Source organism: Chanodichthys erythropterus, chromosome 5 (genome assembly GCF_024489055.1).
Source record: "Chanodichthys erythropterus isolate Z2021 chromosome 5, ASM2448905v1, whole genome shotgun sequence".
Classification (NCBI taxonomy): domain Eukaryota; kingdom Metazoa; phylum Chordata; class Actinopteri; order Cypriniformes; family Xenocyprididae; genus Chanodichthys; species Chanodichthys erythropterus.
Window position 1 is genome coordinate 15,491,361 of NC_090225.1, and position 25,213 is coordinate 15,516,573.

The 25,213-nt window shown below is 35.5% G+C and overlaps 2 protein-coding genes across 2 annotated transcripts; both read left to right on the plus strand.

Moving 5' to 3' along the window:
- Positions 1–472: 472 nt before the first annotated feature.
- adam8a (ADAM metallopeptidase domain 8a) lies at positions 473–8,912 on the plus strand. Its single transcript, XM_067386232.1, has 25 exons — positions 473–952; positions 1,070–1,182; positions 1,288–1,361; positions 1,474–1,552; positions 1,646–1,722; positions 1,913–2,096; positions 2,998–3,063; positions 3,159–3,227; positions 3,328–3,497; positions 3,688–3,769; positions 3,892–4,025; positions 4,133–4,310; positions 4,819–4,908; positions 5,010–5,205; positions 5,331–5,397; positions 5,491–5,659; positions 5,747–5,824; positions 6,200–6,284; positions 6,393–6,507; positions 6,609–6,792; positions 6,914–6,949; positions 7,050–7,106; positions 7,825–7,896; positions 8,013–8,087; positions 8,244–8,912. Exons 1-25 carry the CDS (start codon positions 901–903, stop codon positions 8,286–8,288), a joined length of 2,547 nt encoding a protein of 848 aa, XP_067242333.1. The 5' UTR covers positions 473–900; the 3' UTR covers positions 8,289–8,912.
- Positions 8,913–9,089: 177 nt separating this feature from the next.
- Positions 9,090–23,347, plus strand: spef1 (sperm flagellar 1). The gene is made up of 7 exons (XM_067386233.1): positions 9,090–9,300; positions 9,516–9,627; positions 9,938–10,088; positions 10,178–10,220; positions 15,452–15,524; positions 15,626–15,725; positions 17,861–23,347. Exons 1-7 carry the CDS (start codon positions 9,183–9,185, stop codon positions 17,966–17,968), a joined length of 705 nt encoding a protein of 234 aa, XP_067242334.1. The 5' UTR covers positions 9,090–9,182; the 3' UTR covers positions 17,969–23,347.
- Positions 23,348–25,213: the final 1,866 nt, after the last annotated feature.

A 25,213-nucleotide genomic window follows, 5' to 3' on the forward strand; every position in this document is an offset into this window, starting at 1 on the left:
GATTGATTGTATTACCTTAAATATCATAGTTTTTTGTGTCTATTTGATATTGAGGAATTTATGGACATTAATTTATTTTTATATATGTAGAGTAAAAGCCTATTGTTTTTATTTTGGAGTGAAAATATATAATTATACCCTTGGGGTAAGATGGGCCACCACAACTGGCACAGAAGGCATGTTGAGAAACACAACTTTAAATATAATATAGTTCATGTAATAGTTTATATTAATGACACTTATAAATATGTGTATTAATAAGCAACAATACATTTTTACGTTCCATTCTTGATATTCACTTAATAAACACTTAATACACTTATAATTCCACAATATTATTGATCTGATTGCAGTGACTGAGTTGAGCTGGATGATGACATCACTGATTTCTGCAGAACTGCTTTATAAATAAAATGAACCAGTTTCAGAATTGATCTTTATAACGGAACTTGAATCATCACTGAACTGACTTCAGCTGAACAATGACACTATTCCTGCAAAACTGCTTTGAAACAATCTGTGTTGTACAAAGCTTCACATTCTGTTTAGGATCTTGTTAATTGTTTTGACAGTGTACCAATCAAATTATAATTTAGTGAGCTTAACCAGAGCATAACAGGAATGAACTACAAAATCTACCATTCTGTGTGGTAGCCTATATAAACCTAGCCGGGGAAAAAAAAGATAACACTTTTTTTTTTCTATTAAAATTTCACGAAAATACTGACACATTTACAGGGATGTGACTCAGACACGTTTGCTGTTACCGGATAAGGAGGTCGTAATATGTTTATGCTAATTTACCGGATAACCGAGGCGGAGCTTTGGCTTTAACTTTCAAGTAGCTGAGTTCCCACAGCAGCCCACGAGTCCCGACGCGAATCCACAGGACATTCAACCATGCGATACACTGGATTATTTATTTCACTGCTTTCTTTTGTTTATACATGGGGTGAGCGCACAGCATTATGAGGATTCATTTACAGCACGAGCCATGTCACATTGCGTGATGTGTTTTTAATTTACTGATTACACATACTGATGATTTGTTTATTCACTGCTGCTTTAGAGAATCTCGAGGCAGCGAATCCAGCTTTACCTCATGTGATGCGCTATGATGTGGTTCGACTCCGACCTCAGGCACTGAAAGAGCGAGCGAGAAGGAGCGCCTCTTCTCTCAAGGTTCGCTCTTTTTCAGACTAGTTTTGTAAATCTGAAATATTACTGACATCTCTTGGGATGCTTATTTCGACTTTTATTCATGCATGCTTGCTTTCACCCCTTTAGAGATATCCTGAACAACTTGAATATGATTTGGCTGTAGATGGGAGGAACTTAACAATATCTTTGCACAGAAATAGGTGAGAATGTGGCAATTTTATAACGGCTTATGCTCTAAACAATATGTAACGTTAGAGGTCTTGTATTCACACTCAACATAATTAAAAAAAATTGTTTTCTTTTTTTTCACAGGGAGCTTTTAGGAAAACATTACACCTTGTCACATTATACCAAAGATGGAATTTCAAAGACCAAGTCTTCAGACAATATTGTATGTTTAAATAGTAAAATAGCTTATTTCTGTCTGACACAGTATGTGAATACTGCTGCTTAAAAGAACATTGTATTCTGTTTTTCACTTCAGGATCACTGCTACTATCATGGACACATCCAGGATTTTGAAAACTCTTCAGTCAGTGTTGGACTTTGCTCTGGAATGGAGTAAGGAAAATTTTCATTTTAAGCAACTTTTGGAAATTAGAGAGGTGACTGAATATTTAATATTTCTTTGGATTGTGCCTGTAATAAGTTGCTTGGGATAACATTGTCTAGTGTAAATAACTAAATGTGTACAATTTCTGCACATATTTACTATATTTCTTTGAAATATTGTATCTTCTTTATTTTGTAGAGGGTTTCTGAGGGTGAACAATCAAGTTTACTTGATCGAGCCCCTAGAAGAGTCTTTGGATGGGGACCATGCTGTTTACAAGCAAGAGCATTTAAGGACCAAGCAAGGGGCCTTTGGATACATTAATGACACAGTCTATGACCTTGGCCCAAAGTCTAGCGGGCTTTATAAAGGCAAAATTATGGTAATTATATTATAATGATCTCTTGTTGAATGTAATCTAATTGAGTAATATATTTAGCAGCATATATTTATTGATGTGAAGATTTCTTGAGATACTTTGGTGACAAAGCGTTGAGTCTGAGGGCCCAGATACAAGTAATTGATTATGAAATGCTGACGTTTGTTAACCCATCTGCCTCTTGGACAACTTTTAACCCTGTTAAAGTTAAACCTTCCTCATGGGGTGAAATAGGTAACATCACTTCCTCTTAGGCAGTCTTATTTGTGTTGTACCCCAGGGATCTATTTTAGCACCCACCCATTTCTCTCTATATCTGCTTCCATTGGGTTCCATTTTTAGAAAACATGGCGTTTCTTTCCATTGCTATGCTGATGATATGCAAATCTGCGAGAAAAAAAAACAAGTGTGCTCTAAATACTCTATTGATGTTAAATTATGGCTTTCCAAAAATTGTATTTTCTTAAACACAGATAAAACGGAAATTATTGTCGTCAGTCCTTCTGACCTCAAAACACAAAATCAAATTGATTTTGAGTCAATTTATTCTTTCATCTCTCCCCACATGAGGAATCTGGGTGTGGTAATTGACAACTGCTTGAAATTTGACAAACAAATCAGCACTGTTGTAGGTTCAAGTTTTTTCAATCTTCGTTCTCTTTTGAAAATGAAATCTTTTCTCTCTGCGGGCTCTTTAGAGGTTGCAGTCAATGCCTTCATTACATCTCGGCTGGACTATTGCAACTACCTCTATTATGGCATCTCAAAGACCCAGATGTAGAGAATAAACCTTGGTCTAGCTCCATATTACATTATTTTGCAGAATGTTTAATTTGTATTGTCTATTTATAATGCATTTTCCATTATCAGTTTTATGAAAATAACTTTTTCAACTGCCTTTCAGAAAAACAAAGCCCCCAGTGGAGGACAGCGGATCGTTGAGATGGTTTTGGTTGTTGATCATACGGAGGTAGGAATGTGGTTTAAAGGAAAAAAAATATCTTGATTACTTATGTGTTGTGTTTATATTGTTAAAATATATATATATATATACATTTTCTTCAGTACAAGAAATATGCAAGTTTCAAGAAAATCGAAGCAAGAATGATGTTGGTTGCAAATCACGTAGACAAGGTATCAAAACTTTGGTCTTATATTAAAAAAAAGGGTTTGCATGGTATGATTTTTAAAGTAATAGTTATTGAATAAATAAAACTTTTTTTTTCACTTTCAGCTTTACCGACCTTTAAACATACGTGTCATGTTGGTTGGACTTGAAGTTTGGTCTCAAAGAGACTTGATTGATGTCAGCAGTGTACCAAATCTTACTCTGGACCGATTTTTAAAATGGCGTCAGGATAGCCTGCTCAACAGAAAGAAGCATGACAATGCCCATTTCATTACGTGAGTCACTGACTGCTCATCTTAATCAGTTTCTGTGCTTAGAATGCCACATTTGTGCTCACACAGAACCCTTTAAGATGTGTCTCACCACAAGCTTTAAAAACATCTATTTTTATTTTAGAAATTGTATTTGTGGATTTCTGAAACAACAAAAATATTCTTTAATAACTAATATTCTCTTTTTATTTAGTGCTGTAGATTTTGATGGATCAACGGTTGGGTTGGCTACAATGAATGCTATGTGCTCTTCATCCTCCGGTGCTGTGAATGAGGTATAGTTTTGAGAATATGTTTATATATGTAAATCAATAAATGCTACTTTTCTAAGGTTTGAAAGTAAGGTTTGGTTGTAGTAAATAACATTAATGACATACAATATTTTTTCTTTGCAAAGGACCATAATAGCAATCCCATTGCAGTGGCTTCTACCATTGCACATGAAATGGGTCATAATCTGGGTATGTCACATGATAATCCAAACTGTGGATGCTCCTATGACTCGGGCTGCATTATGGGAGATACAATTGGGTAAGGCTAATTGTAAATGCATACATTTATACAATGGCACAAAAGATAAGTAAGTGCAATTTAACTCTTTCCCAGAACCTTAATTTTCTTTCATATTCTTCCAACAGGCATGTTTACCCTGATTCCTTCAGTACTTGCAGTCAGTCGTCCTTGAAGGCATTTTTGCAGAACTTTGACAGCAGCTGTCTACTAGATGTTCCAGATGTGGGTGAACTATATGGAGGCCCAGTTTGTGGAAATGCTTTTGTCGAAAAAGGCGAGGAATGTGACTGCGGGACTGTTGAGGTTTGACATGTTGCTTCTAAAATTTTCCAGATGAGTCAACTTCAGTTTTTTTTAGTTACAGCATGACATCACTAAATTAGAAGTGTGTTTGAGTTGCCTAATATATACACACTATTGGTCAAAAGTTTGAGGTCGGTAAGAATTTTTTAATGCTTTTGACATTTTTTTAAATGTTTTTTAATACAGTAAAAAATACAGCAATATTGTGAATTATTATTACAGTTTAAAATAACTGTTTTAATATATGTTTTAATATTTATTCCTGTGATGGCAAACCTGAATTTTCAGCATCATTACTCCACATGATCCTTCAGAAATCATTCAAATATGCTGATTTGCCATCAGCATTATGTCTTTATTGTGTCTTTACTGTTACTTTTGATGTTCTTGGTGAATTGGTGGTATTAATTTATTTCTATAAATTATTTCTTTTTAAAAAACTTACCTCAAACTTTTGAACAGTAGTGTGTTCTGAAATTAATTTTGCTGACCCAAGCTATGATTTTAGGAATGCAACAATCCCTGCTGCAATGCCTCCACCTGTCGATTGACCGTAGGGGCCCATTGTGCACATGGCGAGTGTTGCCACAATTGCCAGGTATCAGAAAAGCCGCCAATCAGGCTCCACAAGAAGACAACTGAAAATACATGTGAAAGTAGATTATTCCCTTAATCGGTCTCATTCTTCCTCCCTTCTAGCTGAAACATTCAGGTAGCCTGTGCAGACAGAGTGCTCACGACTGTGATTTGGACGAGTACTGTACAGGAGAGTCAGCCTTCTGTCCTGAAGATGAGTATAAGATGAATGGACTCCCCTGCAATCATAATCAGGGCTACTGTTACAATGGACAATGTCCAACACATAAGGAACACTGCAAGTTGCTGTGGGGACCAGGTACTAATCTCACTGAGCCATTGCTCAAACATGGCATTATGGATTCTCTCTATTTTTTTGTAAAATAAATGTTTACATAGAAAGTAATAAGTCATTTATAAAATCCATATCTTGTGTATGTTTAGATGCAGAAGTGGATGTTGACACCTGTTTTCACTATAATGTATTTGATAGAACCTCCAAGAGCATTGAGTAAGTGTAACTTAACTCTTCTTTGATGGATGGAGAGTAAATATAGTATTCTGATGATATTCTAATGGTACAATGGTATTCTAAATCCTATAGGCACATGAAATGTGGGAAAATATACTGTTATGGTCAGAATCCATTCCCCATAACCTTGGAAAAAAAAATAATAACTTTTCAATCAAGAACCTGCAACATGGCTGTGGATCCCTCGCCCACAGAAGACTTGGGAATGGTTCCATCAGGCACCAAATGTGACACTAATAAGGCAAGTAAATAATGTACAGTATATTACCTTTCAAAATACCTTTATTTATTAGTTATTTATTTTTTTACTCTGTTTTCCAATCAACAGGTGTGTTACGGCGGCCTATGTCAAGACATTAGTTTATACGGCACTGAGAACTGCTCTGATAAATGCAACAATCGTGGGGTGTGTGATTTCTTTTTCAGTTTTATATTATTTTTAAATTATGTTTTTACAAGAAAAGCATTATTGCAATGTTTTTCATGCTGTGATATTGTGATAAGCCATATTGCTTAATTGTGTTAAAAGTCAGAAGACTTCAGATGCAAAAGCCTCTAAATGCCATCTGAAATTTTCTTCTAAAATGAACGTCTTTATCAGGGTCCTATGTTTAGGTTCAGTAATTTCACTTTAATGGCAATCAATAAGTCCTTTTCATTGCCATTAAAGTAAAATAACTGAACAATAAACAAAGGAGCCTGATAAAAATTTGCCTTAGAGACAAATAATTGTTCAAAGCATATACACATGTGAACTTTATTACTGACTTTTATTTTAAAGGTGTGTAACCATGAGAGGAAGTGTCACTGCAATCCAGGCTGGGCACCACCCTACTGTGATGTTCAACACTCAGAACTTTCAAAAAGTAATCCAATTACATCCTTACCCTAAATACTACTTCACGTAATTCGGTCATTGACCATGCTGCAAAACTAATTCTGTGCAATTTCAAATGTGTGATTTTGATTTACAGCGGGACATGCTGTGATAATTGGTGTGTCGGCATCTGTAGTCGTCCTTGGACTGATCATTATTATTGGAGCACTGGTGTGTCACAGGAACAAAATAACAGAATTTAGAAAGAAAAGGTAGGATCTGTTACACAACTGACAATCATGAACTTTCAATGTCTGTTTTCATTTCATTAAATATAAAGAAGGACAATCTATTTTAAATTATCTTCTAAAAGGTTTTTGAAGGACATCCACACAACCTCAGGCCAGTGCAATCCGGCATTCCAACCGGGAAGTGCAAAGAACAGCCCCAGATGCAGACCGCCACGCATCAGTCAGCCAACTTTCCTTGAGTCATCCACTAGCCTGACCTGCAAAACTCTCTATTCTTCGGCTACACCCTGTAGACCAGCACCATTGGTAAAATCATTAATTCAGCCCTGAAACGAGCTGTTGAATTTGTGCTTCACATTAGAAGTGCATTTTAGGATGAAGGAATTTCTGAATATATACTGAATTCCTTATTTCTCACTATGCACAGGCTCCAAAGGATGCACCACAAACTAGGAATAAACAGGTAGTTAATCTTCTCTAAAATACTATGTGTATTTATTTGAATCTATTCTTGACTAAAACTGTTTTAATAATAATGAAAATGTATGTCCATATTCAATTAGATGGTGAAACCATCCATCCCGCCTCCTGACATTTCCAGAAACATTCATCCTGCTCAGGTGAGGCCTACAATATATTGATATACACTACTGTTCAAAAGTTTGGGGTCAGATTTTTTAAAAGAAATTAATACTTTTATAAATTATTTCTATTTAAAATAAAAGATGATCTTTTGAACTTTCTATTCATCAAAGAATCTTTAAATAAATGCATGCCAATTTCCAGAAAAATATTAAGCAGCACAATTGTTTCTAACACTGATAATAAGAAGAAATGTTTCTTGAGCAGCAGATCAGCATATTAGAATGATTTCTGAAGCATCGTGTGACAATGAAGACTGGAGTAATGCTGCTGAATATTAAGCTTTGCCATCATAGGAATACATTACATTTTCAAATACAGCTATGGAAAAAATTAAGAGACCACTTAACATTGATTTCTGAACTTGGAGTGGTCTCTTAATTTTTTCCATAGCTTTATATTAAAAATAGAAAACAGATATATGAAATTGTTATAATATTGTAATAATATTTCACTGTGTTACTGTTTTGATCAGATAAATGCAGCCTTGATACTTGATACAGCCTTGAACATAAAAAATGTGTTGACCACTAACTTTTGAACGGTGGTGTACATATAATTAATATAATTTTCAGTTCAATATTGATGAACTTTTAGTGATGCCAACCTCAATACAAAGGTGCCATAATACAGATGATTTGAAAATACAGTTTGTCTTTGTGAGGCTGAGATGTTATTTCTAAATTTTGTTTTCAGGAAAAACCTCTACTGCCACCATCTAAACCACTTCCTCCATCAAGACCATTGCCGCCACTGGTGTCTAAACCTGTAAGAGGCCTTTTTTTTTCTTTTTCTTCTCATGAATAATTTTAACAGAAAGCGCCCCACCCTACTAACATAAATACCACCCAATACTGTTATCCCTTCTTTGTTTGTACTGATAGGTGACTAAGTCAAAACCACCTCCAGTGCCTCCAGCAAAACCAACTGGGATACAGCCAGTATTCATTCCACCTCAGGTAATGTTTTTTTGCTTTACATTTAGCTGTTCACTAACTATAAAAGCACTTTCAGTTTTCTCAAAAACTGCTAATGCTAATTTATTCAAGCTGATGAACAGTTTAGTTGTGTGAATGAATGTCAGTGTTTTAAAAGCTCTTTTGCATTCACTGTAGGTCACCCAGAAAGTTGCACTAAAACCTCCTGCCAGGCCCAGATGATCTGGAACAGTATGAGTTACTCTGAATCATTGGGAGCTTCAGAAGAAGCAGCTTACGAGCTAAACAAAGCTCAGATTTCTTTGTGGTATAGCTCTAAATAACAAGATGAAGATAAGGAAGATGGTAAAACAGAATGAAGCATTTTGCACTCTAAGAATCGCCCACGTTACACTTTTGGTACGACTTTGTAATTTCCTTTATTGTATTTTGGCTGTTTATTTATTTCTATTTTCATTTTGAGTTATGTCTGCAGCTGTTTACAGTCAGTTCAGTTCGGATCTCCCTGTAAATCACATTGTCTCTCAAACGGCATGTTCTTCAAAAAGACACTGTGTCTGCAATATTTTATGGTGTGATCATTCTTGTTACTGCAAGTTTATTTTATGTACTTGCAATCTTATATCATGTAACTGAGACCTTATTTTTAATTATTTTTGTTATTTGGACATTTGAAATTACAAGAGGTGTCAAGCATAAACCGTCCTGGCTTTAGTGATTTGCTTATGTTCAGATTTTGCCTTATTTATACGTTTCTTACACCTTTTTTGTGTTTGTTTTGTGATTCTCAAGGTTTTTGCACAAAGGCAAACATTTGTTTTTTGCCTTCCCATTGTTTAAATTCAAACTTGCAATGATCTCAGCTGGTCTGATTTTACTCTTTAATGAAAGAGTTTGCTGTTTTTAAATTTGTTTACTATAATAAATTTTTTCACATTTCTCTTTTAATCAGTTTGTTTATTTCCACATATTTTGAATCGCTTTTTCACGTGAAACGACATGACCTCTACTGCGCCCTGTATTTTCGTTGCCTAGTAACTATTCAAACAACCATAATAATGCATGTACATCTGAGATAACAGTTTTGGGCTTTAATCACACAAAAGCTTGTTTCAAATGATGGATGGGCCTAAACAGTTAGACAAAGAAACTTTGCAAGACCTCTACGCGTGGATAGACAACATACCGCTCTCCAGACCCAAACGGAATATAACAAGAGATTTTAGCGATGGAGGTATAACGTTATCCTTCAAGAAACAAATAAAACGACTAACGTTAGCTCATCAACTAATTAACGTTATTCATGTTAGTTGACATCGCATTTGAACAATAACTAGATAAAAGTAATGTAATATTTATATACTTATTATACGATTTAATACTATCATCTAAATAGCTATATAACATTTTTTCAGTTCAATATTATATTTTACCGATTTCCATAAGCAGTTATGGCTGCAGAAGTAGTGAAGCATTTCTTCCCTAAACTGGTGGAGCTGCACAACTACACGCCCGCACATTCCACGCAACAGAAGCTGAGTAACTGGAGCACCTTGAACAGGCAAGTATATTTATTTGTTCTCCACGCAGACAGTAATGCAAACACCACACTGCTTATCTGACCCCCGTGTGTCGCTTGACAGTCCCCAGAGGATTGCAGGAATGTGACATTACACCTCAGCAATAACACTGGGACCTCCAGCTGAACTATTAACACTAGCTGGGTCTCCAAACCTAGTGAGCTGCCTAGCCAGACAGCATACTTGGACATCATATGTCGAGCAGTGGGGGAATTATGTAGAAGCAGCAGTTTTAATAACATTTTTGTATAGAATTGAACAACACACGACTGCATCATGTTCTCATTTCAGAAAAGTGTTCTCCAAGCTGAACTTTCATGTACCTGAGGACTTGGTGAAGAAAATTGTGGTCAACACAGCAGGCTACATTGAACCAGTCCTTTGCTCTCTGAGAGAGAAGATAGAGGAAAAGAGAGCAGGAAAACAATTAGATGGCACACAGGTGAGTCTGTGTGAATTTATTATATTTGTATTATTCTTTATAATGGCTGAATGAGTGGTAATTTAACCCTGCCTCACCCTTTTTTATAGGACTTGGAATATTACAGCACAACAAATGGACAGCCGAAAACAGGTAGATACCGTAAAACATGTTGCAAAGAAATGGGACTTTAGCTTCCCAAGTTTTATAAGCTACAGTAGGGCAATGAAGGTCTTTTGAAGAGATATGACATGGAGGTTATGGCTCAGGAGTTGGTGGGGGAGGCCCTGGCGAAGACCCCCTGGGCTGTGATCTGCTTTAGTGGCAGACCCAGTGACTGGTAAGGATCGATACTGCAGTTTCAATATATCAATTCTCAAAAGGTACTTATTTGGTATTGATTCCTTTAAAAAATATATTGATATTAAATATGAATATGGTTTTTGTATCACTTTCAAAGTTTTCAGTACTTTTTTTAAATGTTTGTGGCAAAACACCCCTGACATATTTAGCTGGCCCATGTCACATGACATGACACTTTTAACATGCAGCAAGAAATATGGCTTGTTTAAGAAAATACCTTTAAGAAAGCGCACGTTTTATTTTATTGGTATTTTATTTTTAAAATTCATATTTATTTTGTAATTTATTATAAATTAATCACAACATTTTTAATCACTCATTTTTGCTTTTGTAATAAATTTGTTATTAATGGCCAGTATGTGTCATGTAGTTGTGATTTGCCTTTAAGTGTAATGATCTTTTAGTTTTTCTAAAAATGGACATTATTTTTTGAAAAATCACATACCTATTTAAGAAATAATCAGTATTGGTATCGATATTGGTATCGTTATAAGTGTTACGAAAAATATCAACTTAAAGGTGCCATCGAACGTTTTTTTACAAGATGTAATATAAGTCTAAGGTGTCCCCTGAATGTATCTGTGAAGTTTCAGCTCAAAATACCCCATAGATTTTTTTAAATAAATTTTTTTAACTGCCTATTTTTGGGCATAATTAGAAATGCGCCGATTCAGGTTGCGGCCCCTTTAAATGCTCACGCTCCCCACCCACGGAGCTCGTGCTTGCCTTAAACAGTGCATAAACAAAGTCTACACAGCTAATATAATTTACAAAGTGTTCGTCATGCATACTGCATGCATACATCGGATTATGTGAGTATTGTATTTATTTGGATGTTTACATTTGATTCTGAATGAGTTTGAGGCTATGCTCCGTGGCTAACGTTTAATGCTACACTGTTGGAGAGATTTATAAAGAATGAAGTTGTGTTTATGAATCATACAGACTGCAAGTGTTTAAAAATGAAAATAGCGACGGCTCTTGTCTCCGTGAATACAATAAGAAACAATGGTAACTTTAACCACATTTAACAGTACATTAGCAACATGCTAACTAAACATTTAGAAAGACAGTTTACAAATATCACTAAAAATATCATGTTATCATGGATCATGTCAGTTATTATCACTCCATCTGCCATTTTTCGCTGTTGTTCTTGCTTGCTTACCTAGTCTGATGATTCAGCTGTGCAGATCCAGATGTTAATACTGGCTGCCCTTGTGTAATGCCTGTTCTTCGGAGGTCTTTTAAACAAATGAGACTTATATAAGAAGGAGGAAACAATGGAGTTTGAGACTCACTGTATGTCATTTCCATGTACTGAACTCTAGGGCACCTTTAAATAAGTTTGGTATTGCCCATCCCTAGTGACTGGCATTTTTCACCCAAAAATGAAAATTCATCACTCACCTTCATGTTATTCCAAACCCATAATACTTTGGTTAATCTTCAGGGAAAATATTGTGAAAAGATACGATCACTTTATATGATGAACAGATTTAAATTGGGTCATTAGGCCTTTGGAATGCTCATACATAGAGCACATGACATTTGGTAAGCATGAAGGAGGCTGAACCCATGTCCATACCTTTACAGAACATGACTCCCATTGCTAAATGTGAAGTGATATGGCCTGACCTCATTCACCACCCACCTAAATGTGCTAGTGGAAGTGAGTGGCCAGTGTTCCCAACCATATCAACTGTTTGCTGTGAAGGGAGGACATGTGAACTGTAGATCTTGTTTGCTGTCTCCGCTGCATATAAATTGTGATGCTAGTAAGAATGATTAATTCCACTGCTTAATTCGCTTAACATTTGTCTAAACAGATAAGATCTAAACACTTGAAAATGTACCAGCATTATGTTTTTTAGGAAACTAAGCATTTGTGAGGTCTGTGCTCATAGATTACCTGATTGTCACAATACTCAGAAAACTCAGCCCTTGCCTCAGTAACTGTAAACCAAACTGGCAAGCTTAGCAAGTTAAGTGTTGCAAGTACTAAGGAGTTTGTTTATGCCCTTTTATGTGCAAAGAAGAGCAGTTTTCTTGAAAAAATTGTCAAGACTATTTTCTGCTTAGTTCACTCTAAAATGGCATTTCTGTCATCATTTACTCACTCTCATGTCATTCCAAACCATTTTTTCTGTTAAACATAAAAGAAGATATACGAAGAATATCATTAAAAAAACAAATACAATATCTTCAGTTCTGTTTCACAGAAATTAAGTCATATATGTTTTATTGTTTTTTTGTTATTGTTGTCTTAGATATTTTAATTTCTAAGAATCCACAGACAGAAAATAATTTTTTTTTTTTAGATATACAGTGGCATGAAAAAGTATGTGAACCACTTGCAGAATCTGTGAAAATGTGAATAATTTTAATAAAATAAGTGAGATCATACAAAATGCATGATATTTTTTTATTTAGTACTGTCCTGAGTAAGATATTTTACATAAAAGATGTTTACGTTTAGTTCACGAGACAAAACAATAGCTGAATTTATTAAAATAACCCCATTCAAAAGTTTGTGAACCATTGATTCTCAGTACTGTGTGTGGTTACCTGATGATCTACGATTGTTTTTATGTTTTGTGATGGTTGTTCATGAGTCTCTTATTTGTCCTGAGCAGTTAAACTGAGCTCTGTTCTTCAGAAAAATCTTCCAGGACTTGCAGATTCTTCTGTTTTCAAGGATTTTTTGCATATTTGAACCTTTCCAGCAGTGACTGTATGATTTTGAGATCCGCCTTTTCACACTGAGGACAATTGAGGGACTCAAACTCATTTATTAAAAAAGGTTCAAACATTCACTGATGCTCCAGAAGGAAACACGATTAATTAAGAGCAGAGGGGTGAAAGCTTTTGAATTCAAATATCAAGGTAAATTGTACTTGATGTTTCTTCCGGGAAACATGCAAGTATCTTCTGTTGCTTCCGAAGGGCAGTACTAAATGAAAAACAACGATATTTAAATATAATAAGAAAAATTGTGACATCTTCATCCTGTTCAAAGGTTTCACCCCTCGGTTCTTAATGCATCGTGTTTCCTTCTGGAGCATCAGTGAATGTTTGAACATTTTTTAATAGTTTAGTTTGAGTCCCTCAATTGTCCTCAGTGTGAAAAGACAGATCTCAAATTCATTCAGTCACTGCTGGAAAGGGTTCAAATATGCAAAAATGCTTGAAAACTGACATTTCTGCAAGACCTGAGGATTTTTCTGAACAACAGAGCTCAGTTTAACTGCTCAGGACAAACAAGAGACTCATGAACAACCATCACAAAACATAAAAACAGTCATGAATCATCAGGTAACCACACACAGTACTGAGATTCAATGGTTCACAAACTTTTTGTAATGTAGCGGGACTCAAGGTAAGATCCATCTGCAAGCTTTATTGAAGTTAGAGTGGTCGTACAGGCAGGGTCAGAGAGGAGCAAACAGGAATCACAAGGAACAGGCAGAATCGTGGTCAAAATACAGGCAATGGTCAAAGGCAGGCAGATATCAATCACAGAAGAGGATAACAAGGCAAGGGTCAAAAGACAGGAAAACAGGATAACGCTTGGAATTGACACACAGGGTAATCAAGACTTCGCGATTGGATGGTGTGAGTGAGAGTCCTTTTATAGTCCAGGTAACAAGCTGCAGCTGGGTGTGGTGATTAGTGAGGAGTGTGTGCATGGCTGTATGTGGCGACAGGTGATTGGTGTGGAGTGAACATGTGACTGACAGGGAGAATTGTGGGAAGTGTAGTCCGGGGAGTGACAGGAGCAGACTGTGATCATGACACTTTTGAATGGGGTTATTTTAATAAATTCAGCTATTGTTTTGTCTTGTGAACTAAATGTAAACATCTTTTATGTAAAATATCTTACTCAGGACAGTACTAAATAAAAAATAACATGCATTTTGTATGATCTCACTTTATTAAAATTATTCACATTTTCACAGATTCTGCAAGTGGTTCACATACTTTTTCATGCCACTGTATATACAGGTGCTCCAGTTTCTAGTTTAGCTTGATAAACAGTTATGGAAACAGTGTTTCTTTCCATATGTATTAGGATGGAATAAAAACAGTCAGCTGTGTTTAGAAATAGGTCAAATGCATTGTATTGTCTGCACTCTTAACATTACATGGAGAAGGGTCAGATCAGCCCTCCATTTCCCACACCTCATCATCATGGCGTCTTAGTCATGACAACATCTGGTTTCAGCTCAGACTCCCTCTTTTCTTGAAAGAAAAGGTTCTGCGTCCATCAGCTCCATTCACCAGAGAGCCCTTATCACTTCCAACAGGCTCAACACACTTGGCTAAAAGCCCTTTTCGTCCATAGCAAACTCAAGCCAACAGTAGACTATTGAGTCTATTATGAGTCCAGAGAGGCTAGATTGTTTCTGATATATCATATTATCAAAGTGCAGACCTTTTCAGTTAAGGAAACATGAGTCCTGTGCTTTTTACTCTTTTTTGTTTAGTTTTTTTTTTTTTTTTTTTTTTTTTTTTACTATTCAATTTTAGCTTGTTATGTTATCCTTATGGGATGTTTATAAGGTGAAGCACAGCTGGTGTTGATGATTCAAAACTTAAAGCCAAATAAAACTCTCCTGCTCCGTAGTTACAGTCTGGTGCCCTGTCAATGTGTCTTTTTGACCTTATTGTGTTTAATGGGTTCAAATGGAGTCTAATTACTTTAGCCTTCCTGGCTAAGCAATTCTCATGAGCTTTAAAATCCTAAAGTATGGGGAGTACCACTCATCTAGAGGAAATTGATGCAGGGTATCATGAGGATAAGGTCTCAGTGCCTGAATTTAGCCTGGAGGGATCCTGAATCTGCTCTATGCCAAGACCCAGCACATGAGTTTTAGACTGTCGCCTATATTTGTACATCAGGACATATTTACCTCTCTGCTAAAGCACTTTGTTCATTTCAAAACCAAAATGTTTAAATGAAAATGTTTATTAAAAAAAAATCACCTTGTCCCTTTCTCTGTTTTCTCACATTTCTACAGTGAATCATCTGATGGTTTTTGAGTCCACTCCAGCCACCAATCGAGCCACTGTGAAGATAACAGACGAAGTCAGGTACTGAATGATAAACTGTGATGTGACTTTGTTTCTGAGGTCTTTCAAGTAGGCCTGTGAAAAGAATATACATTCATAATGGATTTGTTGTAAATCTTCAGTAGTGCTGCTGCAGCCTTGGGAACAAATGTGGATCCATCTGTCCGTTTACTCTTGGAGGAAAAGGAGCAAGCCATTTTGGCTTTACAGCAGACTGTTGAGGTAAGATTTTCATGTTAAAATAACAAATCTAACTTAATATGCAGTGATTTCCCAGATAAGTGTAAACACTGTTGATCTCTGGCACTTTCAGCATTACTTTGTTTGTCAGAGATTAGGCATGTTTGCTCAACCAAAGGCATGGGTATGAGGTGTAGGTGCCTGTTTGTCTGCTGACCAAAAACAGGGGAAAGATTTGGGCACCACACTATGCACCTTTAAAGTCAGCATGAAATGACATACATGAAATATATACAGTACAGTCCAAAAGTTTGGAACCACTAAGATTTTTAATGTTTTTAAAAGAAGTTTTGTCAGCTCACCAAGGCTACATTTATTTAATTAAAAATACAGTAAAAACAGTAATATTGTGAAATATTATTACAATTTAAAATAACTGTGTACTACTTAAATATATTTGACAAAGTCATTTATTCCTGTGATGCAAAGCTGAATTTTCAGCATCGTTACTCCAGTCTTCAGTGTCACATAATTCTTCAGAAATCATTCTAATATGCTGATTTGCTGCTCAGTAAACATTTATGATTGTTTTCAATGTTGAAAACAGTTGTGTACTTTTTTTTTCAGGATTCCTTGATGAATAGAAAGTTCAAAAGAACAGCATTTATCTGAAATGCAAAGCTTGTGTAGCATTATACACTACCATTCAAAAGTTTGGGGTCAGTAAGAATTTTTATTTTTATTTTTTTGAAAAGAAATGAAAGAAATGAATACTTTTATTCAGCAAGGATGCATTAAATCAATCAAAAGTGGCAGTAAAGACATTTATAATGTTACAAAAGATTAGATTTCGGATAAACACTGTTCTTTTGAACTTTCTATTCATCAAATAATCCTGAAAAAAAATATTGTACACAAATATTTTGTACAATTGTACACATTAAATGTTTCTTGAGCAACAGATCAGCATATTAGAATGATTTCTGAAGGATCATGTGACACTGAAGACTGGAGTAATGATGCTGAAAATTCAGCTTTGCATCACAGGAATAAATTACTTTGTCAATATATATTCAAATAGTACACAGTTATTTTAAATTGTAATAATATTTCACAATATTACTGTTTTTACTGTATTTTTAATTAAATAAATGTAGCCTTGGTGAGCAGACGAAACTTCTTTTAAAAACATTAAAAATCTTAGTGGTTCCAAACTTTTGGACTGTACTGTATATATATATATATATATATATATATATATATATATATATATAGAGAGAGAGAGAGAGAGAGAGAGAGAGAGAGAGAGAGAGAGAGAGAGAGAGAGAGAAATTTTATTATATATCACATTATATCAGTAATTTAGTCTGCTTATTAGTCTGCTTGGTTTGCAATCTTCCATTCATCTGCCTCAAAATTCATTCAACAACCAATGAATAGAACTATATCACTGGCCTACATTTTTCATTTATCTGCTACACTTGGATGTATACAGAATACATAACAAAAAAATCTATCAATACTTCTGTTTCAACACAAATTTAACGTGCATAAGAATTACTATAAATTCATTTTAAATCTGTATTTCTTGCATGAGACCTTCAGATATCCTTTAAAAATGTTCAGTCTTATGACTTGCAAATCTTAAAATCCAATTAACAAGTTAGATTTAGCACCTTTAGCATACAATGCCAGATGATGAGAGATGCTTGTGTCGCAAAAGGAAATTTGCCCTTCCTGTGCTGTTCTCCCATGCATGTGGTCAAGGGCTGCAGGTCACATGTACGCTGACATGTTTCCTGTCACTGTTTGCAAGATTGAAATGAGTCACTGTTAGTTCAGCAACTGTGATATTTGTCATCCGACAATTATTGCAACAATTTTTACTGTTTCAGCAACACATTCAACTGCTTGAAGTTTGATAACTGCAACTGTTTGCATTTCAATTGAAAGAAAAAGAAATTCAGTAACTGTCCACCTTATGGAAGTCTGATCAACTTCTGCACTGAATAGTCATGAAAGCTTATATGGATGGAAATGACACACAGAATGACTGTGACATTAACCTTCTGTTTGTCTGTTCTTTTGTGCCATTGCAAAGCATTTGGTTTGCAGATATTATATCATAAATCAACAACCACTGTTGAATATCGCCTAAATGTTCTACTTTCCTCTAGATTTTACAGATTAAAGTAAACAGATTGGAGCACCTTGTGCATCTTAAGGACCTACGCATTGAGGACTTGACAAAGCACTTAGAGCAATATAAGGCAAGCAACTCATGATCTCATTATTTCATTACATTGCCACCATCAGAAATTGTATTTCTGGAAGTGCATTCTATATGCATACTTAAGACTCTTAGTAAACTGTTAGAAAAAGCTGGTGTGTTGTCCATGTGAACACATCTCTTTTTCCACAACTGTTTCCTAACCTGTGGATGTTAGCATCAGAAACTCTGACAGCAATGTCTTTAACATGCATATTGCATTAGCACAGACCATCTTCAGCAGTTTATGCTTCTGCTTATGAATGATTCACCAGTATCAGCAACTTTTTATTTTTAGAATTTACGTTGTATTTTTTAGAGACTTCTTTTTTTCCCCCTTTCTTTTTATTCACTATTTAAGAACAGACCTCCATCAATGTTGATTGTGATAATCTTACTGAGCTTACTCTCAACAGTAACTGCAGTGATAGTGGTTTTATTTTATGTAGGTTTATTGAACATTATATTTAGCATAGTCACTTTGATGTTATAGTTGTGTGATTTTCAAAATAATTTTCCATTGTACCCAGTTGATTCTGTTTTTGTCTGTTTTTTTAAAGTTATTTTGTGATTTTGTTGGTCATTCTAAATTGTTTGTAAGACTATTATTAGTTGTCATGTCATTAAACCAGTATCCTGGTCTGCCATGTTTGTGGCTGATGTTAGATGTTGAAATTAAAGTATTTGTATTCAAATGGATTTCATTTAGATGTAAGTATGGAAACTGACTGATTGGACCAACAAACGTTATGCTTGCATAGACACTAGAATATTTCACATGCAGACACCTACAGGAAGTAAAAGTATTTTTATGATCATATTTCACTTCTCCTTTCCTTATAAATGTTTTTTTTGTAGGTTTCCATTGTGGTAATGAGTAGGTGGTTAGGTTATGGATGGGCTGCAAAACCTTAAAGGGTTAGCTCACCCAAAAATTTAATTTCTGTCATTAAGTACTTACCGTCATGTCGTCCCAAATCCATAAGTCCTTCATTTGTCTTCGGAACACAAATTAAGATATTTTTGATGAAATCTGAGGGTATCTGTTCCACACATAAACAGCAACGACATTGAACCTTTCGAGGTTCAGAAAGGTACTAAAGACATCGTTAAAGTCGACGACGTGACTACTAAGGTTCAACCTTAATAATATAAAGCGATATAATACCCTTTGTGCACAAAAACAAAACAAAAACAGCAACTTTATTCAACAAATTCGTCTGTCCCCTGTCATACTGCTACCCTATTTTCGTTGCAGAGCTTCAGTGTTTAAGTCCCAATGCGGACTCAGTATTGGCCGGGTCCTGCCTCACCATCACACGGCCAATACTGAGCCGCCGTTCAGACATACACACTGAAGCTCTGCAACGAAAATAGCATACCAGTATGACAGGGGACAGATGAAATTGTTGAATACGGTGAATACTTAATGACAGAAATTTCATTTTTGGATGAACTAACCCCCTAAGACTACATTTACTGACATGCAAGTATATAATGACAGTCTATTTGATAGTTATATTAGCATGTGTTATTTGCTATCTAACATTTAACCATGAATATCTGAAGTTGGTTTATGTAAATGAACTGTATGCAAGATATGTGTATGTATGTATGTGTGTGTTTATTATTATTATTATTATTGACAATGCATGTGAAGTGGCATTTTAGGCTGTGAAAATTCAATTGAAGAATTCGTCAGCATGCCACATTTGTCCATTCAGGTATAAGCAGTCATTGATCAGCTTCAGCATGAGTCTATCCAGTGTATGCAAAAGTACCAACACATCACATTCTCTGTTTTCATGGGGGGGCCATCAACAGCTCCCTCTTTTCACCACAGGCTATTCTTCATCATAAAGTCATCAGACGGTAGGCCTGTAATTTGGGGCTTTCTTTTTTTTTTTTTGGTTGCAGCCACTCATCCTCTCTCTGCTCTTTTTGGCTTGAGGAGTTCACAAAGGCTTTTTAGAACAGTATTTGCAATCACTTTGTGTCTCTCTCATGAAGCATGTGTTTATACTAACATCAACCCCATGTGGAAACCTCAGACCAAATGTAAACAGTTCTGCAGCAAAGTTGAGAGTGGAAAAAAGCTTTCACTTTCTATATGTAAGAGATTACTATAAATTACAAATCATTTCTTATAATTGAGTGAATATTTCTGGATATATCCTAAAAAAGATATGTTTCATATGGAAATAAATAAAAGAAGCTGATACTCTGAGCCATAAAGTTCTCAGAGTTCCCTGGTGACTCAAGCTGAGCTCTCTGAGAGAGACTGGTGGAATTTGGGGGTTGGATCTTTGGGTGGTAAAGCAGCATTAAAGCTCTCTGAGTCACACTGAATTACAGTCAAAAGCATGCCTGAACCCCTCAACATACAAACTGCATATGAGGCACACTGTGAGAACGTCTGGAACGGGAGTTGTTCCCATAAAGAGCGAATGAGATTGTTACTTCCTATAGTCTATTACAATGTCTCATTTTTAAGACCATTTACAAAAGGACAGAGTATAAACGAGTCCAATGCAATAGAGGAAAAGTAAACTAATGTATTGCAGATACTTCCCTTCAGAGGGCTTTTCCAGGATTGTTCAAATTTAGAAGCTTGCACTTCCACTATACCTTTTTGGGGTCAGTTTAAGGTGAGCTTGTTTTTCACAACTAGTTTTAGAATCTATGTCAGGTTTGGCAGTGGGTTCCGGCTTCAGTACATGTTGGGCTCAATCGACAGCAACTGTGGCATTGATGATTACCACAAAAATTCATTTCAACTTTTACCTCCTTTTTAACTTTAGAAAATAAAAAGATAATGGTAGGCCTGTAATCCTACCACTAAAAAGTTCCTGTAATCCTCAAACTGAAAGTCTTCACCCCTGTGGTTGAACTGCCGAGACATTCAATCCAAGCATTCATTATGACAATTTATCAACATTTGGAAGGTTGAGATCATCAGGTCAAGTAAAGAAGTGTAAAACGACATGACAATAGTGTTGTTTTGTTTTGCACACAGTGAAAACAAACAAAACTCAAGGCGTGACGCTGCATAGCAAATTCATAAAAATCTGATGGTACAGTTCCAGAGACAGAGTTCAGAAGTAAGGGATAGCCTTGATTACTATCCCAGTGCATCTGTTTCTATTCAGACTAAGACATGACTGTCTGAAGGGTTGCTTTCTTTTATGTTGTTTAAATGACTCTTGGAAGATTAATGAGGGAGGAGTTTGAAATGCAATGAAAACCACATGGTAATCAAACCGACTGAAAAACATTTAAAACGTTCTGTAAATAAAAATGTCTTTTTATACCAGGTAATTGGCTTGTTTATTGTGTTTTCCACCCTACATTCACTTCTTTTCTCATAGGATGATTGAAGATGGGAAAGAGATCCACAAACATAGTTTGGGATTGATTTGCATGGATGTTTCCTTTATGTCCCTGCTGTATATAACTGCAGATGTTCACATAACAGTATCTGTGGTCTGTTGAACTTTTTGCCTGTGTAATCTGCAAACAAGCTGTCTGTTGTCATCAGAGACATGATCCATCAGTGAAGATCTATTAGTCTAAATGAGATACATCCTGGCCAATACATAAAGACAAATACTTTACTGATTACTGTTCTAGTCATGACAGTTCCAGGATTGGAAATGCTTAATTCAAGTTTCATTAAACTTAAAAGCCTTTAAAATTGTGCCAATCTTGAAATGAACCAGTTCAGGGGTTAACCGATGACAAGTATGGGAACAATCTTAGGGTAAAAAACAGAGTGAGCGATAAACTCCGATTTCAGACAGGTGTTATCAGGGAGAGATGTTAACCCTGTGGCACACCCAGGGGTAAAATGAGACCTCAAAGCATTGCTTTCAAATCTTAAAAACAGAACTGCACTGAGTCAGTATGAGTAAGTGGGTGTGCAAGCAGCAAGATAACTCTTCTTCCCTTTTCAAGATAAGAGAACCACACACATATTGCACATTAACACTCACCAAAACACTAGATGCAAGTAAAAACACACACACACATTGGGTTTTCATGTTTTATGGGGACATTCCATAGACTGTATATTCTATCCCCTAATCCTAAACAGAAAACTTTCTGTATTTTTACATTATTAAAAAACATAACTTATGAATTAGAAGCTGTTTTCCTCACTGGGACCAAAATGTCACCACAAGGACAAGGATGTTGACTATTGCCCTCAAACACACACACACACACACACACACACACACACACACACACACACACAGAGGTTTGATTTGCTATCTTAGTGAAGACATTGCATAGACTTCCACTGATTTTATATCAGGCCAATAATATTTTATATCCCCTAACCCAACCCCTACTCCTAAACCTGCCCATCACAGAAACATGTGCACATCACTAGATTTAAATAAAAACCTCTTTTGGCTGATTTAAAACTAGTGAGGACCAGTCAGTGTTCTCACTAGAGAATTGTGAAAGTATTTCACAATATAAGTGAGGACATTTGGTCAAAACAAATGTCGAAACAAGTACACACACGCACAGGTTTGTTTTGTTATCAAAGTGAGGACATTTTGTTGGCGTAATGGTTTTTATATTGTACAAACTGTACATTCTTTCCCCCTACACTACCCCTAAACCTATCACACAAAACATTCTGCATTTTTAATAAAACATTGTTTAGTATGTTTGAAAAGCTATTTTAAATATGACTCATGAAATGTCCTCATATTTCATGTTTATGTCGTAATACCAGTTTGTGCCAAATTTGTGTCCTCATAAATCACAAACACACAATACAGATCAGGGACATGTTTTTAAAAGAAGTCTCTTATGCTCACCAAGGCTGATTTACATGAGCAGAAATACTGTGAAACTGTAATATTGTGAAGTTTCAGTGTTTTTTTTTTATTATTATTTATTCCTGTTTTGGCTGTGAAAGCTTAGTCATCACAGTCTTCAGTGTCACATGAACTTTTTGAAATCATTCTTATATCAGCGATTTTCTGAAACACTTCTGATTCATATTACTCTAAATAATGGGATTGTTTGCTTTTCTTATGATGGATCCTAGGCCTTCAACTTTTACTCAATATATTTGAATTTTCTTTAAAATAAAGCCTAGGATGCTTTTAAAAAAAATTGAAAATTCACATTTTTTAATCGAACATTGCACTACTTATTATAAATGATTTATCCGTGCACATCACTATTTAAAAAAAAAAAAGAAAAAAAGTGCCCTCAAAATCAAAATCTCTTCTCTTCTCTGATGATGTTTCCTGGCGGGAACAACCTGTTACTCACATGAGACAAAATAATAATAATAATAATAATAATAATAATACATTTTATTTGTATTGCGCCTTTCTTACACTCAAGGCGCTACAATAAGAAACAATAACAAACACAATCATAACAAAAAAAAAATCAAATAAATTCCCAATGGACAAAATCAAGACATGTCCAATTTTTTTTTTTTTTCCCCTAAAAAAAAGCATTATTCCATAAAAAAAAAAAAAAATTCCATTTTGATTTCATGCTTTGTTTATAATGAAGATTTAAGCTCTGAAACTTGTAAGTTGTTTTCAGTCAGAAGTTTGAGGAAATAATTTTTTCATGTCATGACCCCAAATTTTTGTGTGTATAATGCAAACTTATTTTTCATAACCAGTAGCCTAAGTATTTGCTATATCTATTCCGTTAAAACCACAGCGTTGTGTCATGTGTCACAAAATCAGATTTGGGCATGTAGAAATCCCCTTAGATTGGCCTGCATTATTGTGCTAATCAGAGCTGGTTGAGAGAAGCCAGGCTTATCATCTATCATGTCCTTACAGAAGCTGCCCCATGACTCCCTGGTAAATTCCGGCAGCGAGACACTTCAGGGGATGGAGCAGGGCGATGAGCCAGACTGAGCACAGAACACAATTGTTCAGGCTGCTGCCAGTAATTCATAAATTTCATCATGGTTGTCATGGGGACAGGCTGTCTCTTATGCCAGAGTCCCTCCAACCAACTACAAAACCTGGGCACGGCCCTTCCTGCTATGATTGTGTAGGCAGTTCACAGCTTTGCTATCAGCTCTACAGAACCAGAAAAAAAGAAAGAAAGAGAAAAACAGTTCTAGCATGTGTCCTGCTAGGATGATGGCCTAGTTTTTCTTTAAAAAAAAAAAAGATTTAAAAACATTTGTGGACATTTCATGGTCTAACAGTGCACATGTGGCTTATTTTCATTCCATGTCAATGAACTACGGAAAGAAAAGTTGGCCACCATCCCTGTGCTGAGTAAAACTGTGCAAATAATGTATCCTGTATAAGTCATTTGGGAGTCATTAAAATCTTGCTCTCTAGTGAACTTGTTTTAACATGACTTCAGAGTCAGCTCTGTTCAGTTAATAAAAATTCTATTTCCATGAGAAAACAATATTTAAATCAAATAAGACTTAAGGATTGTTAATGGAATCTAGACTAATATTTGCTTGATAATCACAACATAAAAAAGACTATTGGGCTGCATCCAAAATCGCATTCTTAAAGTATGGAAACAGTATGTGACCAAAGTATGTCTGAATTCACAGAAAACATAAAAGAGTACACAAAAAATAACCATCTTGACCTACTACTTCTGATGAGATTCTGAAGTGTGCGTATGATGGACACTTTACTATCTCACGGGAGGATTTGTGAATGTAGGGCTCACGTGATAAGGGCAACATGATACTACACACATTCATACTATAAAGAACAAACTTTTTTTTAGCAGTTGAGAAATAATTACTTATTCAAAATAAATACCTATGAGATTATGCGATTTCGGACGCCTTGATCTCTTCACCTCCATTATTAGTCTAGGTGGAGTCATTTCCTTTATATCATTGATGAGTAGTGCAGGAAGGAAATATGTGGTGCATCCTGAACACAGTGCATTTTAACAAGCACATTTTATACAGATTCATTTTCTAAAATATACACTTTAATTGAAGGAACAACATTAATTTTAATCCAATCTAAAAGGAATTCTAATTCTTTTCTAATTCTAATTTCACCTTTATTCAGGAACAGGAAATATTCTGTCTGGGGATTGACTCAGTCTGGTGACCTGATCTAAATGGTTGATATTTACTCAGGAGGTCCTGGGGGAGCTCAAGCTTCTGTTCTTTCTTTAAGGTCAGCTGGAGACATAGACCTTTTTGCCCACTTCCTTGAGTGACTGTTTCCTTCATTTGTCTTTCTTCCACTCATGCCCGTTAGTAAGTCTGAGTCCTGCA